Source organism: Phialemonium atrogriseum, assembly GCF_030411735.1.
Source record: "Phialemonium atrogriseum strain 8032-3 unplaced genomic scaffold QBC33scaffold_17, whole genome shotgun sequence".
In the NCBI taxonomy this organism is placed as follows: Eukaryota; Fungi; Ascomycota; class Sordariomycetes; order Cephalothecales; family Cephalothecaceae; genus Phialemonium; species Phialemonium atrogriseum.
In genome coordinates this window covers 224,118-249,241 of record NW_026848154.1, presented here as the reverse complement: position 1 = coordinate 249,241, position 25,124 = coordinate 224,118, and the positions used below count along the sequence as shown (strand labels likewise).

The following is a 25,124-nucleotide window of genomic DNA, read 5'->3' as shown; positions in this document are numbered from 1 at the left end:
TGTTCCTTGGATAGGCAAGTTGGAAAAAGATACTAATAAATAGATACACTGCCCAATTCAACGTCATACCAAACAAACAACCCCTTACTCCCTTCTCTTGGCTCTAACAAACAGTGGGCCTTCGAGATCACTTATACCCACGCTGATGAGGCTGGGCAGTTTGCCATAGAACTCCCCCATTTCCACCCCCTCCCTCTCCTTGGGATCAGCGAGTTGAAACTCGAATACACGTAGCAGTGTGCTGACCAGCTTATAGATGTTGGTCTGCGCCACCGTCTTGCCTATGCACTGACGACCTCCCAACCCGAAGTGCATCAGGTACTTTGCCCGGGCTGCAGTCTCGGGCACCTCCCACCGCGAAGGATCAAACACGTTGTGATCCGGGCCCCAGACCTCGGGGTTGTGGTGGAAGGCATGGTTGCAGACAGCTACCGACGTCTTCAGGCGGAATGTTAGCAAATCGTTCACTTCGAAAACGTCCCCCTTAAGCCAAGCAATGATACTTACTCCTTGTTTTATATGGCGGCCGGCCACCATGATGCCCTCCGGAGCCATGACTCGTCTCGCCAGCGGCATAGTGAAGACCGGTGTGATGCGGAAATTCTCCCTGACGGTCTGGCGCAGATACGGAAGTGAATTCTCAACCTTGGTAACAGAGTAGGCGGGCTGGTCAGGCTGGAGAGGTTCAAGGTTTGCATCAATCTCAGCAACAACCTTTGCTAAGATGTCTGGAGCGTGGAGCAGGTGATAAAGCAACAGGGTAGTCGTCGCGCTGGTGGTATGGGTCCCGGCGATGCTGTATTCGAGCAAATAGATTAGCAATCAGGGAGAAATGGACCAGGAGGATGTCTCCTTACATGAAGCCGAACGCCTCAGCCTCCAAGTCTGACTGTTTCAACCGTTCGCCAGTGTCCGGGTGTGTAGCCATGATGAGATTCGTCAGAATATCCTTCCTCTGCTCACCCCCCTCCTTGCCGTCTTGCACCTCGGCGATTCTCCGTTGGACACACTTCGCCGCCAGCTCTGCGCATTTAGCCCGGCCCTCGAAGAGAGCCCGCAAGCCAGAATGCGGCACTTTGGGGAGCCACGCTTTGAGCCTCATCGTCATGGCAGGCCAGGCGCCCGTCGCGGCGGCAAGTAAACTGTGCTCGATGACCGGCGGGACCAGGGATTCATCGTCGGTGAGTTGGACACCAAAGGGCTGGCTGAAAGCAAGTTCCCCAAGGACGTCAATGGTATAGTAGTGGAGAATGTGCTTGAGATCGAACACCTCCTGACGCCTGGCAAAACCCTCAATCTTGTGCCGCAAGATGTTGATGTTGATATCGAGGTACTGCTCCATATCCTTGACATAGGACATCGAGAAGCTGTGCGACATGTGGCGTCTCCGTATCGAATGCACCTGAAGCCTGTCAGCAACATATAGACGTCTAGGAAGCAATTCAAGGGGTTGGGATCTTCACATTTTCATCCCTCATGCCAAAAACATTTGGAGTCTTTGCACCGTAGGCGTCGTAGAACTCTGTCTTGGGCATGTTGCGGGCGCTCTTCTGATATAAGAGGGGAATTGCATCCTCGGATGTGACGCTGAGCTTGTCTGGGCCGTATCGTACGAAGGGACCGTACTTCTCGTGAAGTTCGGTGAGATTATACGGCTGCTTCAGAGATAGGAACTGTCGCACTTGCCAGAGGTCCGTTATGGACGCCCAGAAGGGGCCCGGATAGCAAGCCAGTGGATGGAACCATCTTTGGTATACCACATACACCAGAGGCACCAAGATGCCAAGCGCAATCAGTATATGGACAGTCGGAGGGGGTGAACGAATAGCTGTGAGCAAGAGTGAGCCCATGGTGACCGCTGAAGAGAGAAGAGAGGACCGATATCATCCAATGGATTGATGGCCCGCAGTTGAGCTCGCAGAATCTGCTGCATTATAATCAGATCCGTTCATGGAGAGGTTTATGCTGACGGCATATCGAAACGTTGTCATCATTCTCGCTCGCCAGCACTCCAACTGACCAGAAAGTTGGCGAGCCAATAGGATCAAGGTTATCCGCTTACAGGCCCCTTAGTACCCCGGATGCGGGTGGCCCCCCGCGAATTACGGGCCGCTAAGACCAAAGGTACTCCACTAAACGACAGGTGCAAGAGCTCTGGTACATGGAAAGGGATGAGCAAGCTCGGGAAGACCAATAAATTCAGGTCGTTGAAACTCTGCATCGTAGGCTCTATTTGCGGCCCCGGCTCATGAGTGCCGCCAATCGGGTCGTTATGCACGACTTAATCACCTGACTCTCGAACTGCCGTCCCCCTTGGGCTAGACAATAACACGCTCTGCTTCGTCGTCATGATCATCGTCACAATGTGGAGTTTGAAACAGCAGTAGGGGGAAGATGCCTGCCGAGGCGGCTCATTGAAGCCGGACGGACGGCCGAATGAGGCCCACGGCATAAGGATTAGCAATTCATCAAGCTCTCTACGACAACACAACAGATACTTTCAAGTGGCAATTCAACACTCGTCATTGTGCTCGGCATCAGATATCTAGTTACATGCTGTCTTGTCCTAACGCCCTGCCTAGGCAACCTGTCCTGAATCCAGAGCGAGCTGTTGATTTTCTTCTCGTTTTCCATCTTCCCGGCTAAGCTAATGCCACTGACATATCCATCCTCAGAAGACTGGAAGAGAGTGGTGACTTCGATGACCAGAATATTGACTTGGCTGGATGTTTTGTGAATGCATGTTCTGAGCTGGATGTTGTTCTGAGTTGTTTCGAGAATCGGTGTTGTTTCGAGAGCAAGATGGGTCGGCGAGGTACATGTTTCCCCTGGTAGATGATTGATTAGCTTGGCTGGATAGGTAGCAACATGGAAGTGACAGCTTGGTAATTACCTGAGCGGGGAGATCAGTCGGAGAACCGACTTCCGTGCTGCCCTCAGCGGGCGTCGTCTCTTCGGGCGTCGTCTCTTCGGCCATCGCGCCCAGGTCGACAGCGACCGGGTCGCTATTGCTGTGTGGGTGTCTTTTCCGCTCCTTCTTCCTGCGCAGGTAGTCCTGCGTGTGCTGCCGCTTTCATCGTGCACAGTCGTTACACTGCTGGGCCGCGCTGCGGCCCCCCAGCGAGTGTTCCGGGCCCTGGAACTCCTCGACCGACTTGATTTGTTTGCAGACCGTGCACCTCTTGGTGCCGTCTGCAAACACGGGATACGGGACCGGTGGCGCTGATGGGCGGGCGGGGGCAGCAGCGCGAACCTGGGGACCAGCCAGCTGCTGCGGGCCGTCAGCGGGATGGTTGGCCGGGCCGTGGAACAGAAATTGGCCGGGGGCGAACCCGGCGGCCGCGTCAGCAGGATAATAGCCCGCGGGAGGCGGGACGGCGGCTGCAAAGGGGTGCTGGTAATAGCCCACGGGATACGCGTGGGCGGGACCGGGCATGGTGACGATGACTGGAGCGTGGCGCCGACCACGGGAGGGCTGGGCGTGCTACAGCGCGTGTTGCGAGGGTGGAACCAGCGGAGACAGTCCTGGAAGCCCTTTCGATCGTCCTCTGGACATCGCCCTCAGGGCAAATGAGCCTTTTCATGTCATGCTCAGGAGCTCGTCCACAGGACAAACAAGCCTTTTCATGTCATGCCTAGGACGTCGCCCTAAGGGCAAGGGGAGCAGTTTAATGTCGTGCTCAGGACGTCGCCCCAAGGGCAAGGCGAGCAGTTTAATGTCATTGCTCAGGACAGTAGCATTCACAAAACAAAGGGATAACGACACACCAGTTTGAAGATGACAGTGAGTATTTCCTATGATTGCTCTAAGTAGAACTCCTATCGAGCATTGAAGCAAGTCCCACCATAGACACATGGCTTCCCAGGCGACAGCTGGCAGGTGTTGTCTAGCTGAAATATGGTTTGAGGCTCATGTCTCGGCATCTGACTGAAGGTGGGTAAGCATTGTGCTAAGTGGCTGGTGGCGGGATAGGCTAGGTAGGTGCCTTAGGTAAGTAGCAGAGAATGGAAAGTACATACCAGTCTTGGGTCCCCCCTTGGTGTTCCTGCTAGATGGGATGTATGGTTCATAACACTGCATCAGGAAACTTGTGTCTCGGGGTGGGAAGGCAGTGCTGTCAGCAAGGGTGGGTGTGTCTGATGACAGCTTACTGTGTGATATGACGAACATGCTTTGTGCATGAGATTGTGTCTTTGATCAACGCGTCAAAACTTACCTGCCAGGTCATTGGAAGTATTAGGGTGCTGTGTGGGAAGAAAGGGCGCAGGTGGGAGAATGCTAGAAGGGGTTGAAGACAGGCCATGGGAAATAGAAGAACGGCAAAGGAAGAAGCAGAAGATATATGGTGGTGTCACCGGGCCAGGAGTAGGGGAGATAAGGATGGTGAAAATGGCTCCGGGGAAAAAACAGGTGGGCGGGAAAAGAAAACAAACCGTGAAGTGTGTCCTAACCTACCAAGTAAACAGGGTCTTTTCTGCTGACACCTACCGCTGAGATATCTCTGCTTGATGATGTCACATCGAAACATGGAAGGGGGACTCAACTGCTGACGAAATATCTGGTGATATTATATTGCCGCAGTTAGATGTCGGTGGATCGGAGAAAGCTTACAGGATGAAGTTGTCGGATATTGTTGAACAGGTTTGGATCTTGATCTCTCAGCAGAATCTGTAAAGTTCGTGATGATATGTGGAACTGTAGAAGATCAAAATGCTGGGGAGCTCCGGAAGTAGCAGAAGTAGAGGTAGGAATGGAGGAGAACAAGTGCTGAGTGTGTGTGATGCTGCTGTGGGATTGTTGATGGTAGGAAGTTGGGCAGAGGCGGGAAACGTCCAGCTTTATATCCAGGAAGAGTGGCCCGTGCAGCCTGTCAGGGTGAATTACCTAGGGTCTTGGGCCTGCTCGAGGTATTGGTGAAGACGAGTGATATGATAGAAGGGCTGGGGAGGGAAGTACTGTCCCAAAGATGGAAGGAGCCCTGACCCCCTATATAGAAGGGTAGTGAATGACGGCGCTGCGACCAAGTGAGTAGCAGATATATGAACAGGGAGAACTCCTTCCAGCTCACCAAGCAGAAGTGAAGCCTAGGTTAGGAGATAGCATTGAAGAGACATGTGATAAATATCTAGACATGCACAAATCATGTGAATATTGCACCCATTCCATCAAGATCTCACACAAAGAAGCCAGGTATAGAAACTAGAAAGGTGTGTAAATAGCTCCAAGCACCGCCCTCCTGTCCAAAAGCTAAACAAATCTATTCAGGGGGAGATCTGTCCGAGGGTCCATCTCGCGAGGGTTCACCTGTGATGTTTCAACTCAGGCCACCAAGATTTGTCTGGTGCAAGACAAACAAGCAGGTAATTCCCATAGAAGTAGCCAAAGCGGCCAACTAACCGTTTCACATAGCCATTCCAGCCCTCCGGGGCTCCGTCTCGGTCTCCATCTCCTTCAAGTCCTCCAAACCTCAACCAAACCCCTAACCTCCCTTCCCCTTTGGTGGGGGAGGAGGGAGAAAACGACAGCAAGTCCAGCGACGGTAATAAGCCCTGCCTCACGAAGGGCACGCAGCCCTCTTAAGCGAGACCACCTGGGTCTTGATGTGCCCTCCCCTGCCTCCGAAGACAACTGACCTGTTGATGGGATGGCAAGCGAGCACCGCCCCTCAAGTAGTGTGCAACGAACGATAAAGAAGATATGGTCTGGCTGGCGTGAGAACAGGGATAAATACTTGTCGTTCAACAAAATCTCCATACCGCGTGGGCTGTAATGCGAATATCCAGCCAGACGCTGCCACAGGGTGAGCTTCAGGGTGCCACGTGGTTGAGAAGGGCCGGCCCAAAGCACCACGCTTTTACGTAGGTAGGGTAGGATCTACGCATTCCAACGAGCATCAGGAGCTTCCCGTGGCAGAGTCAGGGATCCGATACTTCCTTGAGGGGGAGATAAAATGTTACATCCATCATTTTTGCCCATTGTTCCCTACCTCAGCCAAAGATATCAGTGACGACTGCTGAAGCTGCTCATCCCACCCCTCAGGGGTGGCTTGGTAAGACTCGCCAGTCAAGACGAGATCCCTGGTTCCTGGTCCCTGGTCTGGTGGTAGCGTCGTTGAACAGGTCGACATCATTGAAGACGAATTCAGGAATGCCCAGACCACCCTGTCTTTGGGTGGTCACGGGTTCGTTATCTGGAGCCCGTAGTCCTTCTCGATGAAGGGCTCTTGGCTGAGGGATATTGATGGCGTAGACTGCGGGTTTCCAAGCCGTAAGGCTGGCTCGGGTGCAAATTCTGATGCAACCTTTAGTGTGGTGGGAGAGGTTGCTGGAGCATGCAGCGGCAGGCCTTGGGGGTGGGACATTGCCAGGCACGCCTCGGGCCGTCCTCCTTCCCCAGCCCGATGATCCCTATTCTGCCATCGTCGGTGCCTCCACTGAGACTTTCCCATACACCATGTCCATTCGTAAGGCATGCGAGCAGCGCGACACCCAACGCCCAGCCAACCTACTAGCCAACTGCCCCGAGCCAGCTGCCCCGAGAAGACCCGCCAGTGTATAGTCCCCCCTGAATGTGACCCGTGCTAGCTTAGCTAAGATGCGGAGGGAGCTGCCGCGCCTATGGGGGACGGGACCGGAGAATCGGAGAATAAACTCGGCCAATTAGCGCTCGCCGTCGGTCAATCGGCCGCGTGTAGCTCGGCAACGCGCGCTTGAATCCATTCTCCTCGCCCATTTATACTTTGGCTCTCCTTTTATAGCCAGCGTGGGTGTTGCTGTCCCTCTTTCCTTTCCATTTCTCAAGCCGAAATGCAATTGCAAAGTGGATCGATCCTCCAAATGCAACATCGCAACCCTTTGGTCACCTCCCCCCTCCAAGTCCAACTTTCTCAAGCCAAGGTCCCTCAAATCCACTCTCGGACTCTCCCTTACATATTCCAATTAGCCAGGCCGAAATATTCCATGCAGCACCCTGTCTGAAAGCATGGGAGAGCACAACCACCAAAGCAGCGACTCCCAGACGTTGGGCGAAGGAGCAAGCGCTGAAAAGCACCCGGAAACTGGGCAGGCCAACAGCCATGTTGACGCGGCGCCTGTGGATATTTCTCCTCGGAGTATCCATGGTTGGAAGGTAGGTCACCGATCTCCCTTTTCTCCAGCTTGATTATGGAGTTTCGAGTTGACTGAATGAGCAGTGGGCGGTGGCCTACATGGCCATGCTGTCGACCACGTTTCTTTTTGCCCTAGATAACACGATTGTACGTCGTCTCAACATCATTTTCCCCACTCGCCATACCATCCATACCATCCCTACCCGCCCTTAACACCGAGGACAGGTTGCCGACATCCAACCCGCCATTGTTCACGATTATGGAAACGTCGAGTTGCTCCCCTGGATCGGAACCGGCTTTGCCCTCGGCACGATGGCAATACTTTCCTGGGGCAAAGTTTACGGCATCTTCAATATCAAGTGGGTCTACACTTTTAACATCCTGATCTTCGAGGTTGGTAGCGCCCTATGTGGTGCTGCACCCAACATGTCGGCCCTGATAATTGGGCGCGTCATCGCTGGCGTCGGCGGCTCTGGTATGTATTCTGGCACCCTGACGTATGTGTCTGTTTCAACGACGATGAATGAGAGACCGGCATATATGGCTGGAAGTACCGCCGTCTGGGGGGTGGGAACAGTTCTAGGCCATGTGGTATGCTGAATCCCTTCGCCCCCTTTTCTCCCCCTCTTCCCCCTCTTTTTTTAAAAAAAAGGGGGGAGGGTGGGAGGGGGGGGAGGGGAACCACACACAGCGCCCGGGAGCCGCTCTGTTGTAGACAAGACACTAACAGTGATGCAGGTTGGCGGGGCTTTTTCAATAAGCAGCGCCACATGGCGATGGGTGCGTACCAAACCAAATTCACCACGGGACGGAGCGTGACGGGGCGTGACCTCCAGACAGGAACTAACATTTTCTCGTCAGGGCTTCTATATCAATTTCGTCATAGGCGCCGCTTTTGCCCCAGCATACCTGTTGCTGTTTCCATCCATCGATCCTCAGCCCGGAAAGACGTCCAAGGAGAAACGCGAAATGATGGACTGGCCAATGACAGCGGTCTTCTTGGCCGGGTCTGCCTGCTTCGTCATGGTAATTACATTTGGAGGTAGCCTATACTCTTGGAATTCTGGAGCGTTGATAGCCTTGTGGACGGTGTCTGATATCTTCCTAATTGTGACTTTTCTCCTTGCGAAATTCCATCCCGGCGTCTCCAAAGACCACAGGCTGTACCCTGCCCATTTCCTAAAGCGGCCCATCTTGATGAACCTGCAGCTTCAGGTATTCCTATCGTCAGCAATTATTCTTGTAGGTGCTCTTGCTTCTCCTTCTGAAACGCAAATTAACCGCCGGCAGGCCATGACATATTACATCCCTCTCTTCTTCCAATTCGTTCGGGTGGGTGCCATCGACGAGGTGAACGAGTAGTGAGAGTTGCGGCGGCTGACAACCTCTAGGGAGATGGCCCGCTTGATGGGGGAATCAGACTCCTCCCGCTAATTGTCTTCATGGTTGTGGTATCTATGGTCAACGGCGTCCTCATGTGTACGTTGTTCACGGAGCGGGCTGCCTGCCGTGGTATGAGCGATGAAACTAACAGTTCCCGGGAACAGATACCATCCATGCCGATACTCCGAATACAAACATATACGGCTACACCATCCTCATTGGTGCAGGGGCAGGATGCTACATTGTAGCCGGATTTTCCATTGTCCAGTCTCTTGTTCTTGTTACGGACATTGCTAATGCTGTTGGAGCCATGACGATTGGTAGGTGACTTTTCAACCTAGATCTAGCCTGGTATCAAAAGGTTTCCACCCATCCCGCTAATGATTGTTCTTTTCCTTGCAACAGCACAAGACCTAGGAATGGTTCTCTTCCTCGCTATTTCAGGGAGCATATTCCAGAACACAGCAGTCCAGAAGATCGGCAGCGCCCTCCCCAATGCCTCGCCAGCCGAGATAATGCAGCTTATGACTGGAACCAGCAGCGCTGTCTATATGGACTTGTTTGAATCGGACAAGCGGGTCGTCATTCCGCAGATCACCGACGCTATGAGCAACGTCTGGTTCATGTTTCTGGTTGCCGCGGCCCTGAGCTTCGTATGCTCCCTGCCTCTCGGTGTAAGTAACACATTCGAATCCAGCACGCCTCGTGGTTTGTCCTTCATACTAAGGTACCCTGTCCCTTGTAGAAGACTCGCCTTGTGACGCATTGAGACCCGCGCGTTGCATATGACAGTCGTCAATGCATATGTCCTAAGAACGACAGCTATAAGCTGAAGTTAAACTACCTAGGCTTAAGCTACTTAGCCTAAGCAAAAGCAGCGAAAGGTCATGTAAGCTAACGGGGAGGGGGGTGATCATATTGGGGCTATATAACAACGAAATTAAGTTAAAAGCAAGGATTTATCTAACTAGAAGCAACAAGTAACATGCTCCATTGCCACCCTAGTCTAAAGCTCTTCCGATTTCACGGGGGATGTCTCGCAACTCTTGCCACCTACTGGCGGGATGGACGGTACGATAGCTCCGAAAAGCTGGCGCCTAGGTGCCCCATAGTACCACATACTGTCAACCCTCTCCCGCCATCTAATCAAGGCGCAACAGCATTGTTGGAAAGGTCATAAGCATCCACTGTCTGCCACTCGCCCTGTGGCAGCTGACGACTCGAATATCTGTAGTGGGGAGCTGGCGAATACTGTGCCTCTGGAGCGGCCGGGTTCGGGGTGTCATATCGACGTTGGAAGATGGATGGGGATATCTAGAGAGTGCGGGCCATCCTCCGTCACACGCAAGGCACGTCCATCGCTCCAATAGGCAGGTAGGCATGTAGTCAGTTGCCCCTTCCCCTAGCTGCGAGCTGGAGAGGCAATCTGGCTGCCGAGGGCACCGATTGGATCGAAATAGCCGCAAGGTTTGTTGAGCCTCTAGCGGTCTCCTGTGGGCGATTGGGCGATCAGGGGCCTTCCCTGATTTGGCTCCTGCGCTACTGCTGAAGAAAAAGCATAAAGAAACAGTGCATGCAGGTTAAATGTGGGTGGAGAGGGCGTGGGGGCCATGGCTCGTGCGTGCTTCCCGCTGATTCGCGTCACTGGCGTGCTGTTTTGGGACATGCTCCATCTCCACTCCACTGCTTCCATCCTTTGTTCCCGGAACCATCAACAACCTCTGCTTCACCTGCCTGTTCAGCCAGGACATTCCCCCTTCTCCCATAAGCCTGAGCTCCTGTCTGATATTTTTTGACGCGCTTGGGGGACTCAATTGGTAACCCTACACGCGTGGTTCTAGCCAGGATACCCCGCACTGCCTCCCTGCCACTTTGACGCGTCCATTTGCAAAACCCCCGGTCTCCAGCCACCGCCAACGCGCAATCGACCCGAGTTCGAGCTTCTCTGCAGCACCACCGCTGTGCTTATATTGGCCCTGTGTCAGGTGTAGGACTGAAGGAGCCAGGTTGAACTGCCAGACGCGAGGGCAGGGTCTAGGAGCTATGGTCTGACTGTGCGAGGGTCGATGGTTCAAATGCTCCCGACAGCGCGCAGGACTCTCCATCTCCCCGGGCCCTCTGCCCGGACACAAGCGCACTCCCCAATATGCCGACCGTACATGTCACACCAGAGTCGGCCCTGCTGCTGCAAGACATTGCAAACTCGCTGTACAAGGCGAAGAAGGTTGTGGTGGTAACCGGTGCTGGAATCAGCACAAACTCTGGCATTCCGGTTAGTCGACGCGTCTCCCAGGGCATCTTGGCTCCCGGTGTGGGACCCCTGCTAATTATCAAGTCAGGACTTCCGATCTGAAAATGGCCTGTACTCTCTGATCCAGGCCCAATTCGACGCCGCGACCAATGAGCTCTCTGCGAGGGATGAGCCTCGCTCTCTCTCTCCAGGGCTACCGACCGATGCTTCTCAGGGGCCACCAGCGAAGCGGCGAAGAGTTGTGTATGATGAGGCTGTGCCTCTGTCCAGTGGGGCGCCTTGTCAGGATGGCGCCGAGAGAAAGATTGGGCCAACAAAGTACAATGAAGAGGGGAAAGCAGGGTCTTGTTCTGGCCAGTCGCCATTGCAAGAAGACTCTGCAGGGGGCACAATGATTGAGGATCGGTGCATCACTGTGTCGTCCCCCTTGTCAGATCTTCCAGACTCAGAATTTGATGGGATGGGGGAAGCTTTGGAGCTCCCGTATGGTGTTGGCTTGCCCGATGTCGAGGGGCGTGAACACTCTGCAACTCACCCCAATGGACCCCCGGGGGTGGACTATGAGCTCCCAGTCAAGGAGGATCCTTCCACGGGGGTGAGGATATCGCCAGCGGCCACTCCCAAGCTGCTTCCTCGGCTGCCTGAGGACCTCGAGCTAATGGGTCCAAGACTAGACGGGTCCTGCTCCTCGGGTTTTCGTTCCTCCCCGAGAGCCTCAACGCCAAAAACCTCGCACCTTTCTTCTGATTCTGAGCTCCCATCCTGCCCTCTCACCTCATCACCTCTCTCATCTCCGCCTCCAATCCTCTTCGACCCGTATGAGGACTCTTCATCAGGGCAAAGCTGTTTGCTGAAGCAAGCTCCCTCGTCTCGAGCCAATTCCCCATCTCCATCTGAGAGTGGGAAAACTTCGCCGGCCTCAACACCACTCCTCGCCTCACAATCGAGCTTCGGTTCCTCAACTTCCTCACTTGCGGCCCTTCCGAACCTCAAAGGACGGGATCTATTCGACTCGTCCATCTGGGCAGACCCTGTCAAGACCTCAGTCTTTTACACCTTCACCACTACTCTAAGACAGAAGGCGAGAGATGTCTCGCCTACTCCGAGCCATGAGTTCCTCGGGGCGCTGCGAGATTGCAGGAAGCTCGTCCGTTGCTATACCCAGAACATTGACCAGCTCGAAGAACGAGTCGGCCTCGCCACCTCCCTTGGCCTTGGACCAGGGAGCCGCGCCAGGTTCTCCACCAGAAGCCGTGCCTCGGGTGTCGGCCTCGCAGGAAGCAGCGGCTGCTCCGGGGATGCACAACGGAAAGGAGACTCGGCAGAACAAGCCAGAGGGTCAAATCCAGAACAGCAAACGCGGGAGCCAGAATCGAAACTCGCCTCGGAACAAGGTAAAGCCTCTCCTTCTCAAACTCAAGTCTCTCTTCACCAAGACTCGAAATGCGTTCCGACCCAAGAAAGGAAAGACGGGTCAGACAAAGGCAGCCGCCGAGAAGGTGACGCAAGAGCATCACCAATCTCCGACTCCGGGCCCCGTCAGCCAAGAGGTCAAGGAGGCAAAGATGGATCAGCCACGCCGCCGAGTTCGTCGCCGCCCCAGGACCATTCGGGCAAGGAGGGCGCCCAAATTGTTCGGCATGGGCACCAAGATCCTCAAGCCAAAGGCGCGGCCGCGCCTGTCGAGCATCCGGGAGTCGCGCATGATTGCCCAGGAGGACATAGTCCGGGACCGACGCATGCGGGACGGGCGGATACTTCGAGGCCAAACCGAAGGGATACTCTCCAGACCCCTCCCCCCTCTTCCGGTCGGAGCGAGCACTCCCAGACGGCCAAACCCGACGCGGCCGACCAGGCTCCCCCAAAGAATCGTGCCCGCCCGAGCACACTCCCTTCCACGCTCTCCGCCCCCAACCGGGGCGTAGAGTGTGTCTTCCTTCACGGCTCGCTAAACTGCCTCCGGTGTTTTGTCTGTTCGCGTACCAGCTCGTGGGACGAGGCGGATCGAGAACTAGACACACTAGCGGGCCGACAGCCGACGTGTCCTCATTGCGCAGGGGCCACGGCGGCGAGGGAGGAACGGGGGAAGCGCGCACTCGGAGTCGGCAAGCTACGGCCCGACATTGTATTATACGGAGAAGAGCACCCGCTCTCACATCTCATCAGCCCGCTCGTCCAGCATGACCTGTCTCTGGGTCCGGACATGCTTCTTATTTTGGGGACGAGCCTGCGCGTCCATGGGTTGAAGGTCTTGGTCAAGGAGTTCGCCAAGGCAGTGCACACCAAGGGAGGCAAGGTTGTATTTATCAACTACACAAAGCCCCCCGACAGCGTGTGGGCCGACGTCATCGATTACTGGATTCAATGGGACTGCGACGCCTGGGTCGTCGACGTGAAGGGTCGAAAACCCGCTCTTTGGTTGCCTCCGGGCAGTGTCCTCGAGGACGAAGAGCCCAAGCCCGCAAAGACGAAGCGAGAGAGCAACGGAGATGAGCGAAAAGGCAAGCGAGAGAGCAACGGAGATGAGCGAAAAGGCAAGCGAGAGAGCATCGGAGATGAGCGGAAAGGCAAGCGCGATGCGGGCAAGCCCCAGCGAGAAAAGAGCAGCTTGTCGTCGCAAAAGAAGGCGAAGGACGCGGCCGAGCCGGCAAGACCACGCCGCGGTGAAGCAAATCTCACCCGCGACACCAAGAGACCGGTGGCTGTACGCGACGATAAAACCAATGGTGCGTTTTTGACGTGGAAGATCATGAGGGATCTTCGAAGAATCGCAGGCACATCTAGCCCAAGCGACTTCCCGCCGCCGGCCTCAGCAAAAGCAGGTGCAACAATTGCAGCGCCGAGGAAGAAGTCCCGGAAGTCTGCCCCAGCAATTATGGAGTCCTCCGAAAGGCCTCCCAAGAAACCGAAGCGGGCCCGGGCTACTGCCCTCCCCAAGGAGATTAAAGAGCCGGCCCCCGCCCCGATAATCCCCGACAGCTCGATATCCGCCGCCGTCAAACTCAATCCGCGGAGGAGGAAGGCGAAGTTCATTGAGGGCTACGAGCTCGAGATGCGAGGATCCCGACTGTCTGGTGCATATTTGACGCCGACTCCGCTTCTTCCCGCCACCCCCACCGCTATCCCCCCCACCATCCTTCTTCCTCCCCCCGTCCCCCACGGCGACGTAAACATGGGCGGTGTGGTGTCGCCCACCTCCGTCCCCAACCTCTCCCCATCTCATTCCCGATCCTTCAGCCTACCACTTTCCCTTCCCCCGTTGAACGAGCTCGCCTCTCAACCAGGGGGGACGCCGGGGAAGCCCGAACCCCTGGAGCCGTGGGTCGGGAGCCTCGGCCCGCCGTCGAGGATCTCGGCCGACGTCGGGGGCGGTGACAGGTGGAGGCACAGCATGGCGGACCGGCTCGTCGACCCATTCTTCCTCGCCGACCCGCTCGGCGGCCAGCTCTGGCATCCGCCAACGATGGAGGCGGTTCCCGCCGTCGCGGGACTGCAGGGCGAGGCGGCCAACTACGGCCCCAACGAGCAGTTGAGGAAGGAGCAGGATGCTGCGTTGGTTCTCTCGGGTTTGAAGGCTGGGTTTACGTGGTGAGACGGTCCGTCAAGTACGCTGAGGGAAAGGGGGAGGAGGCTCTTGATTGGGATGACGCGGCATGGCATGGCATGACACGATATCACATGGTATCATGACGGTGTTGGTGGCGTTGCAGTGGCTCGGATAATGGGCCTTTTTTTTTCTTTTTTTTCCTATCCTTTCCTTTGGCAGTGTAGTCTCTTGCATAGACAAACATGCCTGACCGTCACGGCCATTCACTCTTAGTCAATATTCTTATCCCGAATCCACCAGCCGTAAAGCTGGCTCGAATTGATCGATTACTCGGGTGCCCTGCATCTACCCTGCTTACCCGCGACATGGCATTGCCAGCCTTGATGGAAGAGTTGCCTAACTGAACGCGAAGTGATAGGAAGCGGTAGGTACCAAAGATGCATGTTGTTTTTTTCGCCCTTGACTCTCCTGGCTCATCCCTCTGCACGGAATACCCATGTATCGCATACATATTCCCTACAGCTCTTAGGTGGCATGCCAACCTCGGCCGGATGGGAAGTCTCCTCCGGGTTGGAGCCTCAGTAATGCAAAAGTCTTGACCACCAAGGACTCGGGTTGCAAATCGACTGGTTACCTTGCTGCCGGATACGCAATACAAAGAGATACCGAGAAAACCACGGGTTAGACCATTGAGCAAAGGCTCGTCGAAGAGTTGGGCTTGGTTTCGATCACTTTATCGCCACTCTAGTAATATCGATAACTTCAAAATGAGCCCTGCGTTCCTTTCTCTACCTAGGATGAGGGCAGTCCTTCGGTGATATTCCTGATATTCCCTATTATAGACTCTATCGAGGTCCATACCATCATGGCATCGGGAAGTGGCATCTCACGGGAGCCGAGGTTTCCATGATATGTATGCTCATTTGATAAACATCTCATTGTTAATTATGAGAAGTCTCCCACGTGAGATAGTAACCTTGCATTTTGCCAGATTTACGGTCTCATGGCAAGGTTGTGGAGAGGAAGCATGTATTTATTTGCTGTACAAAGAGGTGAGGATAACATATCTACACTATCCTGATTCAATATCCGCCATCGTATGTGCCCGGATTTCAACAAGACGTCCAATTTATAAATGGAACAGAGGCGTCGAAAATCAGTTCTCTTTCAACAACCACTCTCCCACATCATTTGTCGTATGGACTTCGATGACATCGTGAGTGTGGATTTTGGAATGCGCTCAGAATACCCAGACTCGTGCGGCAAGCTCGCCCGTTTCACCAATAAAAATTCCACTACTGACACAAGACGGTTTGATCGCCGTCATCCCAGCAATCCCGCTCCATCTAAGCTTCCACACCCCTACGATTGGCTGGTCTTGGCGGACGTGTCGGAGATCTCTTAGATCTGAAACCCAGGGACAGGTCAAAAGACGTCCCCCCCGCACAAGATCGTGGAGAGCCATGGCTTGCAGGGGGTAGATTCATATGTAAAGCGACGTTCCCCAGCATTATTCGGGAATGTCCTCACGCCCAAGCTATCGTAGATCGATTCCCTCTTTTGCTTCCACCCTCGTTTATTCTTCCATTCTAAACTAGTAATTGTATTTATTTTTATTTTTGGCGGCTGGCCTGCATCTACATTTCCAAGATGGTTTCTTCACGCTCCTTCAGCGCAGCGTCAGTTCTGTCGCTCGCTTCGTCTGTTCTGGCTCAGACCTGTACTCTTCAATTCGATGGCCGCATACCGGCGGACTTTGGTGTTGCCTCGTTTGACACCGCGAACAACTTCTTCAGTTCGGGCAATGTCTTTGGACAAGGTATGCCGCTGCCGTCTCCGCATCGCGATAAACCATGAAAGCCGAGACTGACGCCGAACAGGACTGAAATTCAGCCAATTGCTCAAGACCCCCGCCGCAACGGGATCCCTGGTACGTGATTAACAGCCCTCGTTCTCCGTGGGCAGGACGGATGGTGCCGAACCCCTCTGACCGCGTCCTCTCAGTTCGACACCAACACGATCCCCGTCGAGGTGACCATCAGCGACAAGTCCATCTTCGCCCCGAGCGCCGACAACATCCAGACGGGTTTCCGACGCGCCGAGCTGCTGCCCGCCAGCAACAGCGGCACCGACCCCAGCACGACGGGTGTCAAGACGCTGCACTTCAGCCTGATGAAGGACGCCCAGCGGCCGCTCAACCTGTCGCACGAGTACCAGCTCGTCTTCCTTGAGAGCAACGACTTCAGCACGAACCAGCTGGTCCTCAAGACGGGCACCCTCATCGGCGGCGGCGGCGGCGCCAACCCGGACACCCTCCAGCTGTTCGGCAACGTCAACTCCCCACAGCTCCTCTTCAGCACCCCCTTCACGCCGGGCGTGTTTCACAACTTTGCTGTGACGCTGGATTTCAATAAGCTGTGAGTGCCTACCCCACCACCACCACCACCCCCGCTTCCTCTCAACCCCCGAAACCAGTGATCTGACAGTTACGCGGCACAGCACCTCGCAAGTCTTCTTCTCGACAGGCACCGCGGCCCTCAAGGCGGTCACGCAGGCCCTGCCCAACGACGTCAGCGGCCAGGGCCAGTTCCACTTTGGCGTGCTGAAGAAGCCGACCGACGGCGGCAATGACATTGTGCACAACGGCTTCCAGGAGGCCGGCATCGACGAGGGCATCATCTACGGTGGAATCTTCCAGGAGGACAGCTCGACGGGCTGCGTCAGCCTGTCGCCTTGATTTTTTTTGGGGTTGGGAAAGCCGACACCTGAACTTGGGTGGAGCGGGGGTTCTGGAAGGTTTTATACAGGGGCTTTCCTCTGAAGGATATGTTGGGGTTGGGGAAGGGGAGGGAGCGGATGGTTGGTTGCGGAACTGGAAAGGAAATGTAATTATACCGATGTGGGCAGCTGGGGAGCTACTATCCTCCAACTTCTATTACACTTGAGACACTCGAATGCATCTAGATAAGGAGAAACGGCTCGGCCGGAGCATCGGTCCATCCCCGATCCATGAGGCCATGGACGTAACAGCAACCCACTAGCTCAAACCCCTCCGAGGCTAGTCGAGACTTTGGCCGCAGGAGGACAGGCATCCGAGCACCCTTCATGACGCAGATGATGTCGCCTTTCCGAGAGTCTGGGGGGACGATGGCCATTCGACCGTTGGCGGTGACGCAAAACCGATTCTGGTATACGACGCCAAGGGATGATCTGAAGAATGGCGACGCTGCCACGGAAGCCCGATCAAACCTTTGGACTATATCCTCCATGTCCCTGTCGACATTGGTAGAATCCGCATCTATCCCCGAAGTAATATGTTGGATGGCCCGGTACATCTCTGGTTCTATCGAATCTCTGTTCCAGGCAGCCGTGTTTCGAAGACGTCGCTGCATCGCACGGCAGTCCAAACGCATACTTGCAGCACGAGCCACCTCGAAGAGGGAGAAGTGTTCGTGCAGAGCCTCATAGGCCTCCAGGCATTCAATCGTCGACGGTCGATGGTCAAGATCGGAGATTCGGTCGCCCAGGACGGTGCGCACGAACATCTCCAACCGCGTGCTGCCCTCCTCGGGGTAGTGAGCCGCACACTCCATAGCCATGCACTCGGCCGCCTTATACCACCCTCGAAGGGTCCGGTTGTCCTCCACCGCACCCTCCATGGCCATGAGCTCGGCCGGCCTATACCGCCCTCGAAGGATCCGGTTGTTCTCAACCGCGGTCGTCTCGCCGCCCATCTCCAGTGCGTCTCCGAGTAGCTCGACGCGGTCGCGCTCCCATCCCTGCACGGAAACCACGAGTGGGTTTTCCCTGTCTAAGACCACCGCCGCCGCGTGATCGGTTCCTGCACTGTAGGACGACACGTGATAAGGCCCGTTCGTGGAGCCGCCGTCCCAGTCAGGCACCCACGACGGCAGGTTGGCCGCGCGCCTCGCTCGGCCGGTGCCTGCAAATTCCATGGCATCGAGAGATGTTGCCTGCAGGAGGATTTCCCACATGGCGTCGACGTAGAGCGCCTGAAAGTCTATGCGATAGTCTGGTGTGAGAGTCGAAGATTCCATGAGCGACAGGAGAGCGTAGATCTTGTCCCTCTCGTCCTTGCATTCAAACTCGAGCGCGCATTCCAAGGCGGTCGCCAGGGTCAGGTCTCTCGAACAGTCAACGTCGCCGCGGAGCTCCAGCATCACATCTACGTTGCATAGGCCCCTGAAGATCCGCTGCCTCTCCTTGCTGAAGAACGAACCGTCCATCTGGGGAAAGTTACCCATCATGTGTTTCCCCATGAGGATCGAGAGAGATTGGCGAACAACGTCCCAATCCATGCATACGTCGCCGTAAAGTAAATGCAACTCTTTGGACAGGGCCACTTCCTGAACTATCCACATCCGCGTGAACCAAGGGTTGAGAAAGAAATCGGACAGGGCGAGCCACTGCGGTCCCATTGGGTCGGCGGTAGCATCCTTCAGCTGCTCGACCGAATACCCCAGTCCCTCTTTCTTGTAGCGGAGTTGTGCGAGGAACGACTGCACAACGTGGGCCGTGCTGCAGGGCCCAAGCCACGCCACCACGCGTCGCGCATTCGCATACAGCGCACCCATCATCTGGACCTGCGAGGCTCTCTCGTCGAGGTTCTCCTGGTCTATGCACAGCCCGTCGATCCACAGTAGCCGCTCGTGCCATCGCGACCGTCGTCTTGCAATAATGGAATACGCACTGTCGGTCACGTCCAGACGCGTCGACTCGTCGTCACCTTCGCCATCATTATCGATAACAACGAACCGGACTAGGTCCGCACTTCCCCACACGTACGATACGGCCTCGAAGGGAGGGGCGGTTCCGAGAGCAACGGTCTCCAGCCGGCATCGGATGGGCTCCGAGGGAAGTCCGGGGAACACTCTGAGAAGCCGGATTTGCGTTCCTATGAGATGACGGTACTGGTACTTCTCTTCGGGTTGATTTCGCGAGGAGCCGTGAATTCCACCTGATGGCTGTCCCAAAACCCTCATGAGGGATTTGGCCGCACGATTTGCCAAAATCAGGAGCATCCGGGTGGCGTAGAGAACGATTTGCTCCGCGGCCCAGACGACGCGGTGTCTGACGACTTTTCCCGGCTCTTCGGCCGGGCGGTACCGTATCCAAAGCCACGGCTCCTCGTTGGACACCACAAGCGCCCTAAGCAGAACGGCAATGGCGGCCCCGATATTAATGGCAAGTATTCCGCGAAAGGTCTTGTAGTGTGCCATGGCTTCGGCCACGATAGAGAAGAAGCCGCTGAGGAGAGCTCCTACCAGAAGCAGCCTGACTTGGTCTCGGTCCGAGATGTCGTCCTGGAGATGGTCGACAAACGGGATATATAAACTCTGTACCCAAAGCCAGCAACTGAACAGCCTCGTGAAACTGCCAGATATGGCTGGAGGCATCATAGCTAGAGCCGTGAGGACGAGAAGAGGCACGTGTGGCAACTGCCTCCTGGACACCGCGTACAGTAGATGAATCGCTAGAGTAGCACCTGCATATGGCGCGAGGCTCTTTGGGCCGATAAACATGTCGCAGAGCCTGAGGATGGTTACCGGAAGGAGAAGTTGCAGCAGACCATAGTTGATGGTCTCGTGCTGAAGGCCTAACCACTCCGGAACAGCGTCTTCCTCGAGCCACTTTAGCGCAGGCGGCTGGTCTTGCAGTTCCTTTGCTTGCTTGCGAAACAATCTGTTTCCCGGGCTGCTGTCCTCCAGTGCTCGGTAGGACGATTGCACCCTGTCAAGATATGCCCGCCACATTGCGACGATTGGCGCCCCTCGCTGTCTCGAGTGTCACTAGTTCGGCGTGAGATGGACCAGTGTGAAAATGGACCGGCGTTCGAGCTGTGGCGGCCGGCGTTATAGACGCTTGAGATAATTGACAAGCCCGGCCTAAAAAATTGGAGGCCTCATGGGCGGGACTGCTTGAGTGGCAGATTCAGGACATGTACGGCGTTTCACGAGGCTGTACAGCTGAGCAAGAGCCGCGGCGCAAGCCACTCCTTGGCAACCACAATGGGAAAAGGCCGACCTAACGTGGCGCCAACTATTGGAACCACACGGACGGCTGTGCCTGCAAAGCTCCCTGAAGACATTTTCTCACTTGTTGCGGCACTACCCTTTCGCCGCCGACCCAACCCCGGGATATACAGACGAGGAGTTCAGAGAAAAGTACGGCGAAGAAGAGTATAAATAGCTGGTTATCGGGAGGGTCGTGCAAAGAAAGCGGTGGGGACAGAAACTTCCAAGGCACGAGCAGGAATTCCTCGAACAGCACCCGGAGCTGGCTGAGCAGTTGTAACAATCGTTCGGCGGCGCTTTAACCTCGGTGGAGGAAGCAGATAGAGGGAAATGAGACTCTCAATGTCCTATGCAGGTCAGGTGGAACGGACGGCAGGCTCGAGTCCTCTTCTCATCTCCAGCAAGGGATATTCTAATTCTTAGACATGTCGCGAAGCATCCAAGAGATCTTTGATGTTAGTATTTGATCCGACTCAGAGGTCAATATAGAGAGGGGTATTACTTGTAGTAATCGGTCTTCCTATTCGCTTTATGAGGTTGGGGCAAGTTTCAGTCGTTTCCGCACTAATGATTCATCGAGATTCGAATGAATGCGGAGAAGTGGGTGCTTCGTACTAGGACGTCGAAGTCCGACGGCGGACGTGTTGGATAACAGTTGCCGATGAACGCCGGCCACCCAGTTCCTTTACTCGTTTATATTCTGGTCGGGGAAGACTTTGGAAATCTCATCAAACCATCCTTGGATAGCTAGATATACGTCAAAGATATAAACCCACGATTGTCGATCGGATTGCAACGTCTATACTTTATAGTACAATTCATATTAGCGGAGTACCATGTCGAATACCGAGAAGTTGATACGAATTACCACGCTCATCCCGAGAAAGAAAGGAATGACCCAGAAGGAGTTCTACAAGCACTGGACCGAAGTACACGGGCCAATGGTTGTGGACTTCATGATGCGACACGGCGTGGTCGAGTATCGTCAGGTGAGTTTCGAACGATATTTTTTTTACCTTTCAGTTGCTCTGTTTCCCATCACATATTAACGGCGACGGCTCACAGTATCACACAACGCCCGAGACAAAGGCCCTGGGGGAGGCCATGGCAAGGGCGGCGGGGCGGCCGATGCTGAGCTTCGACGGCATTAGTGACGCGTATGTGAGGGACTTCAAGACGTTTGAGGACGCGTTCAAGGACCCGGAATATCTTGACAAGATCCGCGCGGATGAGCTGGCTTTTATCGATGTCGAGAATATCCAGATGACCATTGGCCAGGACTGGCTGGTGGTTGCGGACGGGAAGAAGGTGACTGAGCATGCTCGGAAAATTGAATGAGTGGGAGGATGACTGAATGTGAGCCGAGACTGGGGTCTCAAGTGTGCGTGTGTAGAATGGAAATGGTTCCGAGAGGGTGTGTTTGGAGTCAGAGTATAAAGTGGGGGGGTTTGCGGTTAGGGGGAGAGACATATATATAGGTTTAGGGACTAAACTCGTACAGACTACAGACGGCGGCGGTATGGCCATATCTGCATGTTCCCTGTAGGCTGGTCGGGTGGGATGGCTAGAGACGTAGCGAAGGTGGCAAAAGTCAACTCATCGTGAACTCTTTTGTTCGAACCACCTCCGTGTCACCCCCCCTTTTTTTTTGTCTCTTTTTGTCTTCTTCCCCTCCCCCGTCCCTCTCCTCTTATTATGTTTGGTGTCTCCTTGGCCTCGTTTTTTTACTCTCCGTCTTGCCCTTCTCTGAGGTGATATCACATGTACCAAGTGCTTCTATCTGAAAATGAAGTAAGGTGGATATATATGCTAAAATGGAGTGCGTGTTTGTGTCTTATTTATATATATATAGCACGACGACTTGGGGATATCTACGGACATGACTAGGTTATTCAGCTTTCGCGTCTCTATACTCCTTACGGTCTACATAACGTTGTCTGTGGAGGTTTAGAGGTGTGGTGATGAATCAAGCAAGAGTTTTAGTTGCTCTCAAACCTTGCTATTCCCAACACCTCCTTCACGAGATAGGTATGCCTGACTGGCAATTCACTTTAAAGCCGCGACGATGTGGCCACATGCCTTGGGAACTTCGAAGCTATCATGGCTATCATCCACAATTAGGTTCATCCCCGCCTGCCGTTTGGGAAACTTCTCCGCCTCCTCCGTAGATTCCCCCATCCAGTATGACAGCTTCGTTGTTGTCCAAGTCGTCTTGGACCCTCCGCCACCTGGTCTTCTTATCCCTTCTCCCTTCTAGTTCTGTGCCCTTCCCCTTGGCATCATATACAGGCTTGATCACGCCGCCGAGCAATGGATTCCTACTGAACGCGCCACCCCCCGAGGTCCGGTTGGAATCCAGCTCCTCCAGCGCATGGCCCGCTCCATCCGCATCATCGGGTATATCCTCCGGGCTCGGCGGCCGCTCGATGGCGGCCATCTTCTTGACGACCTTCCCGCCCACGAGGTCGATGCTGACCACCTGCCTCCGCTTCTCGTAGTCGGGCCGGGCATTCCACTCCATCTCCCTCAGCATCTTCTGCTGCCTCTTCAGCTCCCTAGCTCTCTCCTCGGGGCTCGCCCATATGCTCCCCCCGACCGTCGCGTCAAAGTCCGCCGCCTCGTCCCGGACAGTCGTCCTCCTCGCGTTCTGCGCCTGGAACCCGAGAAGCCTGTCCCGATGCTCCCTAGCCCTCACCTCCGCCGCCGCACCACCACCACCACTGCCGCCGACATCCCCGCCCGCCGCCGCAAGCCGCCCCGCCAGGCCCGCCGACCTCCCCGGCCCCGCGACGGCGGCCCTGCGGTGCGCGCCCCTGTCGGCGACCATCTTCTCGCGGCCGCGCTCCTCGCGCAGCTCGCGGATCATGGACTGCACGTCGGCCGCGCCCAGCAGGGGCGCGCCGCACGACGTGCAGGGGCCCAGCCCTTCCTTGACGCACACCACCTTGCCGCACGACAGGCAGTTGGGCGCCGCCGTCTGCAGCGGGTGCCGGGCCGCGACGCAGTTGCACCGCCGCGCCGCCGTGCCCGCCGCCGAGTTGGACGCGTGCGTCGGGTTCGTCGTCGCCTCGAGCGTGCGGATCGCGTCGTCGAGGTCCGCGAGCGCCGTCGAGGCCCCGTGCATGGGCGTGCCGCCCGCGATGGAGATCTTGGTGGCCGAGGTCGTGCTTCTCGAGCTTGGCCCCGGTGTCGAGCTCCGGGACGAGGGAGTTGACTTTGGCTTGGGCTTGGGCTTGGGAAGCCCTAGTTCTGACACTAGGGTGCCTGCTGCCGACGGCCGGGGCGGCGGTGGTGTTGCGGACTTGGGGACTGGCTGATTTGTAGGGCCAGGTGCGCCATTGGATGGCGTCGATGTGCCCGGCCTGCTGGATATGTAGTCATCCTCGCGGCTTTTCTTGTTGTAAGCCGATCCGGGCGCCGGGCCGGGGGCTACGACCTGTCGCGGAGCAGGTGTGTGGAGAGGACGCTTCTTTTTCGACCCACGTTGTGGCTTGGGTACTGCGTCGATATCGCTACTCCGGTTTATTTTTGCCGGTGCAGAAGCTGCAGTAACTGCAGCTGGAGCTGGAGCTGGAGTTTTCGCACCGGGATCGGCTCGTTGCGAGTTGAAGGAGGAGATGAAGTCGACGACTTGTGGTGAGTCACCTAACAGATTGGAGAAGTGCTCGACTGCCTCGTGTTTCGACAGTGTCGCGGCATACTCGAGGACTTGCTGGAGCTCGGAGTCGGGGAGTGGGAGCAGTCTAGAGAGCTGGGATAGCGACATCTTGCCGTCGGCGCTGACTTAGGTTGTATATCAACTTGTAGAAGCCTGGGATGGGAGGTAATTCGTAGGTTGCTGTTCGTGCACACCCCCACATTACTCACCCCACTATTGCATTATGCGCTAATGCAGGACGACGCCACAAACGCCACAACACCGACTTTGTGCGACATTACCATCTGGAGATGATGCTGTCGCATCTAATATTGCCTCCTCATCGCTACAGGAGTCGCCAGATGTGTTCGGATGCCTGCCTAGACCCTCAAGTGATGGATATATTCGTAAGGAATAGATAATCATGGCCCGAGCGGTTGGCATCTGCTCGTCCATCGCCTTCCTCCTCTTGGCGCCATTCGGCTCTTTCTAGGCCTCAGGCCCGTGACAGCTGATATTCGAGATCACCTTGGACTGCCACTATGGGAATGTATAGGTAGGCTAGCCGTTCGACAAGAACACTTCGTGCCCGATTACCAATGGGTCCACCCCGTTAGGCGGCAACTGCACTCGATTGTATCCATCATGATGGGTAGGCACAAATGTTCTGACCTGTGGTTTAGACGGCGTGATACTAGCGTCCTCTTGCGATGTCTTGCCTAGAAGGAATGGGACCATGGAAAATCAACTGAATGTCTAACTAGTCCCGTGAACGAAGGGGGATAACTCGTCCCTTGACGTGGCTTGCCGTGGGCAAGTTCGGGAAAATGTCCAGTCAATGTATTAGGACAAGTGGGCTTCTGTATGGACGAAGCGGGTGGGAGGTACAACCATTTGGAGCCAATCGATGCACACAAAACATAAACAGCAACGTCGAGGAGGGCTGGGCTCAGGGCAAGACGGCTGGTCCATCGGAGAGAGGGAAATGCAGCATAAGATTGTGAAAGTCGCCCTCGTGGTAAATTGTGACCTGATATGTTAGCCATCATGAGGACTTTCCCCCAGCTTGATTGCGCTGCTCTACTGGCATGCTGTTGTGGACTTGTGACATCCAAGAGCCGGAGCTCGACGAAATAACACGATTGGAAGCAATGCGAAGTGG

General features: G+C 55.4%; 7 protein-coding genes across 7 annotated transcripts; 4 read left to right on the top strand and 3 right to left on the bottom strand.

Moving 5' to 3' along the window:
- Positions 1 to 22: 22 nt before the first annotated feature.
- On the bottom strand, positions 23 to 1,992 carry QBC33DRAFT_494427 (cytochrome P450 monooxygenase gsfF). The gene is made up of 4 exons (XM_060425524.1): positions 1,464 to 1,992; positions 858 to 1,402; positions 508 to 796; positions 23 to 438 (listed from the first exon to the last, which is right to left on the bottom strand). The coding sequence occupies exons 1-4, from the start codon at positions 1,848 to 1,850 to the stop codon at positions 85 to 87; spliced, it is 1,575 nt and encodes a 524-aa protein (XP_060282100.1). The 5' UTR covers positions 1,851 to 1,992; the 3' UTR covers positions 23 to 84.
- Positions 1,993 to 6,982: 4,990 nt separating this feature from the next.
- Positions 6,983 to 9,385, top strand: QBC33DRAFT_579209 (major facilitator superfamily domain-containing protein; the record flags this gene model as incomplete). Its single annotated transcript, XM_060431120.1, has 10 exons — positions 6,983 to 7,129; positions 7,194 to 7,256; positions 7,335 to 7,700; positions 7,848 to 7,889; positions 7,971 to 8,351; positions 8,400 to 8,441; positions 8,501 to 8,588; positions 8,657 to 8,812; positions 8,898 to 9,166; positions 9,356 to 9,385. The coding sequence occupies 10 exons, from the start codon at positions 6,983 to 6,985 to the stop codon at positions 9,383 to 9,385; spliced, it is 1,584 nt and encodes a 527-aa protein (XP_060282099.1).
- A 789-nt stretch (positions 9,386 to 10,174) lies between these two features.
- QBC33DRAFT_542798 (uncharacterized protein) lies at positions 10,175 to 14,627 on the top strand. The gene is made up of 2 exons (XM_060428307.1): positions 10,175 to 10,764; positions 10,832 to 14,627. Exons 1-2 carry the CDS (start codon positions 10,639 to 10,641, stop codon positions 14,333 to 14,335), a joined length of 3,630 nt encoding a protein of 1,209 aa, XP_060282098.1. The 5' UTR covers positions 10,175 to 10,638; the 3' UTR covers positions 14,336 to 14,627.
- A 1,193-nt stretch (positions 14,628 to 15,820) lies between these two features.
- QBC33DRAFT_542795 (uncharacterized protein) lies at positions 15,821 to 17,203 on the top strand. The gene is made up of 4 exons (XM_060428306.1): positions 15,821 to 16,109; positions 16,171 to 16,220; positions 16,295 to 16,707; positions 16,790 to 17,203. Exons 1-4 carry the CDS (start codon positions 15,941 to 15,943, stop codon positions 17,025 to 17,027), a joined length of 870 nt encoding a protein of 289 aa, XP_060282097.1. The 5' UTR covers positions 15,821 to 15,940; the 3' UTR covers positions 17,028 to 17,203.
- A 590-nt stretch (positions 17,204 to 17,793) lies between these two features.
- QBC33DRAFT_454247 (heterokaryon incompatibility protein-domain-containing protein) lies at positions 17,794 to 19,833 on the bottom strand (the record flags this gene model as incomplete). Its single annotated transcript, XM_060424718.1, has 3 exons — positions 17,794 to 17,943; positions 18,004 to 19,398; positions 19,453 to 19,833. Coding segments are annotated over 3 exons (1,926 nt in total), but the record flags the coding sequence as incomplete, so codon positions are not given.
- A 1,008-nt stretch (positions 19,834 to 20,841) lies between these two features.
- On the top strand, positions 20,842 to 21,784 carry QBC33DRAFT_119876 (EthD domain-containing protein). The gene is made up of 2 exons (XM_060421974.1): positions 20,842 to 21,314; positions 21,391 to 21,784. The coding sequence occupies exons 1-2, from the start codon at positions 21,162 to 21,164 to the stop codon at positions 21,661 to 21,663; spliced, it is 426 nt and encodes a 141-aa protein (XP_060282095.1). The 5' UTR covers positions 20,842 to 21,161; the 3' UTR covers positions 21,664 to 21,784.
- Positions 21,785 to 22,092: 308 nt separating this feature from the next.
- QBC33DRAFT_494418 (zf-C2HC5-domain-containing protein) lies at positions 22,093 to 24,154 on the bottom strand. Its single transcript, XM_060425523.1, has one exon. The coding sequence runs from the start codon at positions 24,089 to 24,091 to the stop codon at positions 22,433 to 22,435; it is 1,659 nt and encodes a 552-aa protein (XP_060282094.1). The 5' UTR covers positions 24,092 to 24,154; the 3' UTR covers positions 22,093 to 22,432.
- Between the last annotated feature and the right edge of the window lie 970 nt (positions 24,155 to 25,124).

What these genes read in the sequence shown, in the direction of transcription:
- QBC33DRAFT_542798 (XM_060428307.1), top strand. Translation starts at nt 10,639, where the DNA reads ATGCCGACCGTACATGTCACACCAGAGTCGGCCCTGCTGCTGCAAGAC. An exon ending in GCACAAACTCTGGCATTCCG is followed by an intron (nt 10,765 to 10,831) that starts GTTAGTCGACGC and finishes TTATCAAGTCAG; the next exon opens with GACTTCCGATCTGAAAATGG.
- QBC33DRAFT_494418 (XM_060425523.1), bottom strand. Translation starts at nt 24,091, where the DNA reads ATGTCGCTATCCCAGCTCTCTAGACTGCTCCCACTCCCCGACTCCGAG.
- QBC33DRAFT_542795 (XM_060428306.1), top strand. Translation starts at nt 15,941, where the DNA reads ATGGTTTCTTCACGCTCCTTCAGCGCAGCGTCAGTTCTGTCGCTCGCT. An exon ending in CCGCCGCAACGGGATCCCTG is followed by an intron (nt 16,221 to 16,294) that starts GTACGTGATTAA and finishes GCGTCCTCTCAG; the next exon opens with TTCGACACCAACACGATCCC. An exon ending in ACGCTGGATTTCAATAAGCT is followed by an intron (nt 16,708 to 16,789) that starts GTGAGTGCCTAC and finishes TACGCGGCACAG; the next exon opens with CACCTCGCAAGTCTTCTTCT.
- QBC33DRAFT_119876 (XM_060421974.1), top strand. Translation starts at nt 21,162, where the DNA reads ATGTCGAATACCGAGAAGTTGATACGAATTACCACGCTCATCCCGAGA. An exon ending in GCGTGGTCGAGTATCGTCAG is followed by an intron (nt 21,315 to 21,390) that starts GTGAGTTTCGAA and finishes GACGGCTCACAG; the next exon opens with TATCACACAACGCCCGAGAC.
- QBC33DRAFT_494427 (XM_060425524.1), bottom strand. Translation starts at nt 1,850, where the DNA reads ATGGGCTCACTCTTGCTCACAGCTATTCGTTCACCCCCTCCGACTGTC. An exon ending in GCTGAGGCGTTCGGCTTCAT is followed by an intron (nt 797 to 857) that starts GTAAGGAGACAT and finishes GCTCGAATACAG; the next exon opens with CATCGCCGGGACCCATACCA. An exon ending in GCCGCCATATAAAACAAGGA is followed by an intron (nt 439 to 507) that starts GTAAGTATCATT and finishes TTCCGCCTGAAG; the next exon opens with ACGTCGGTAGCTGTCTGCAA.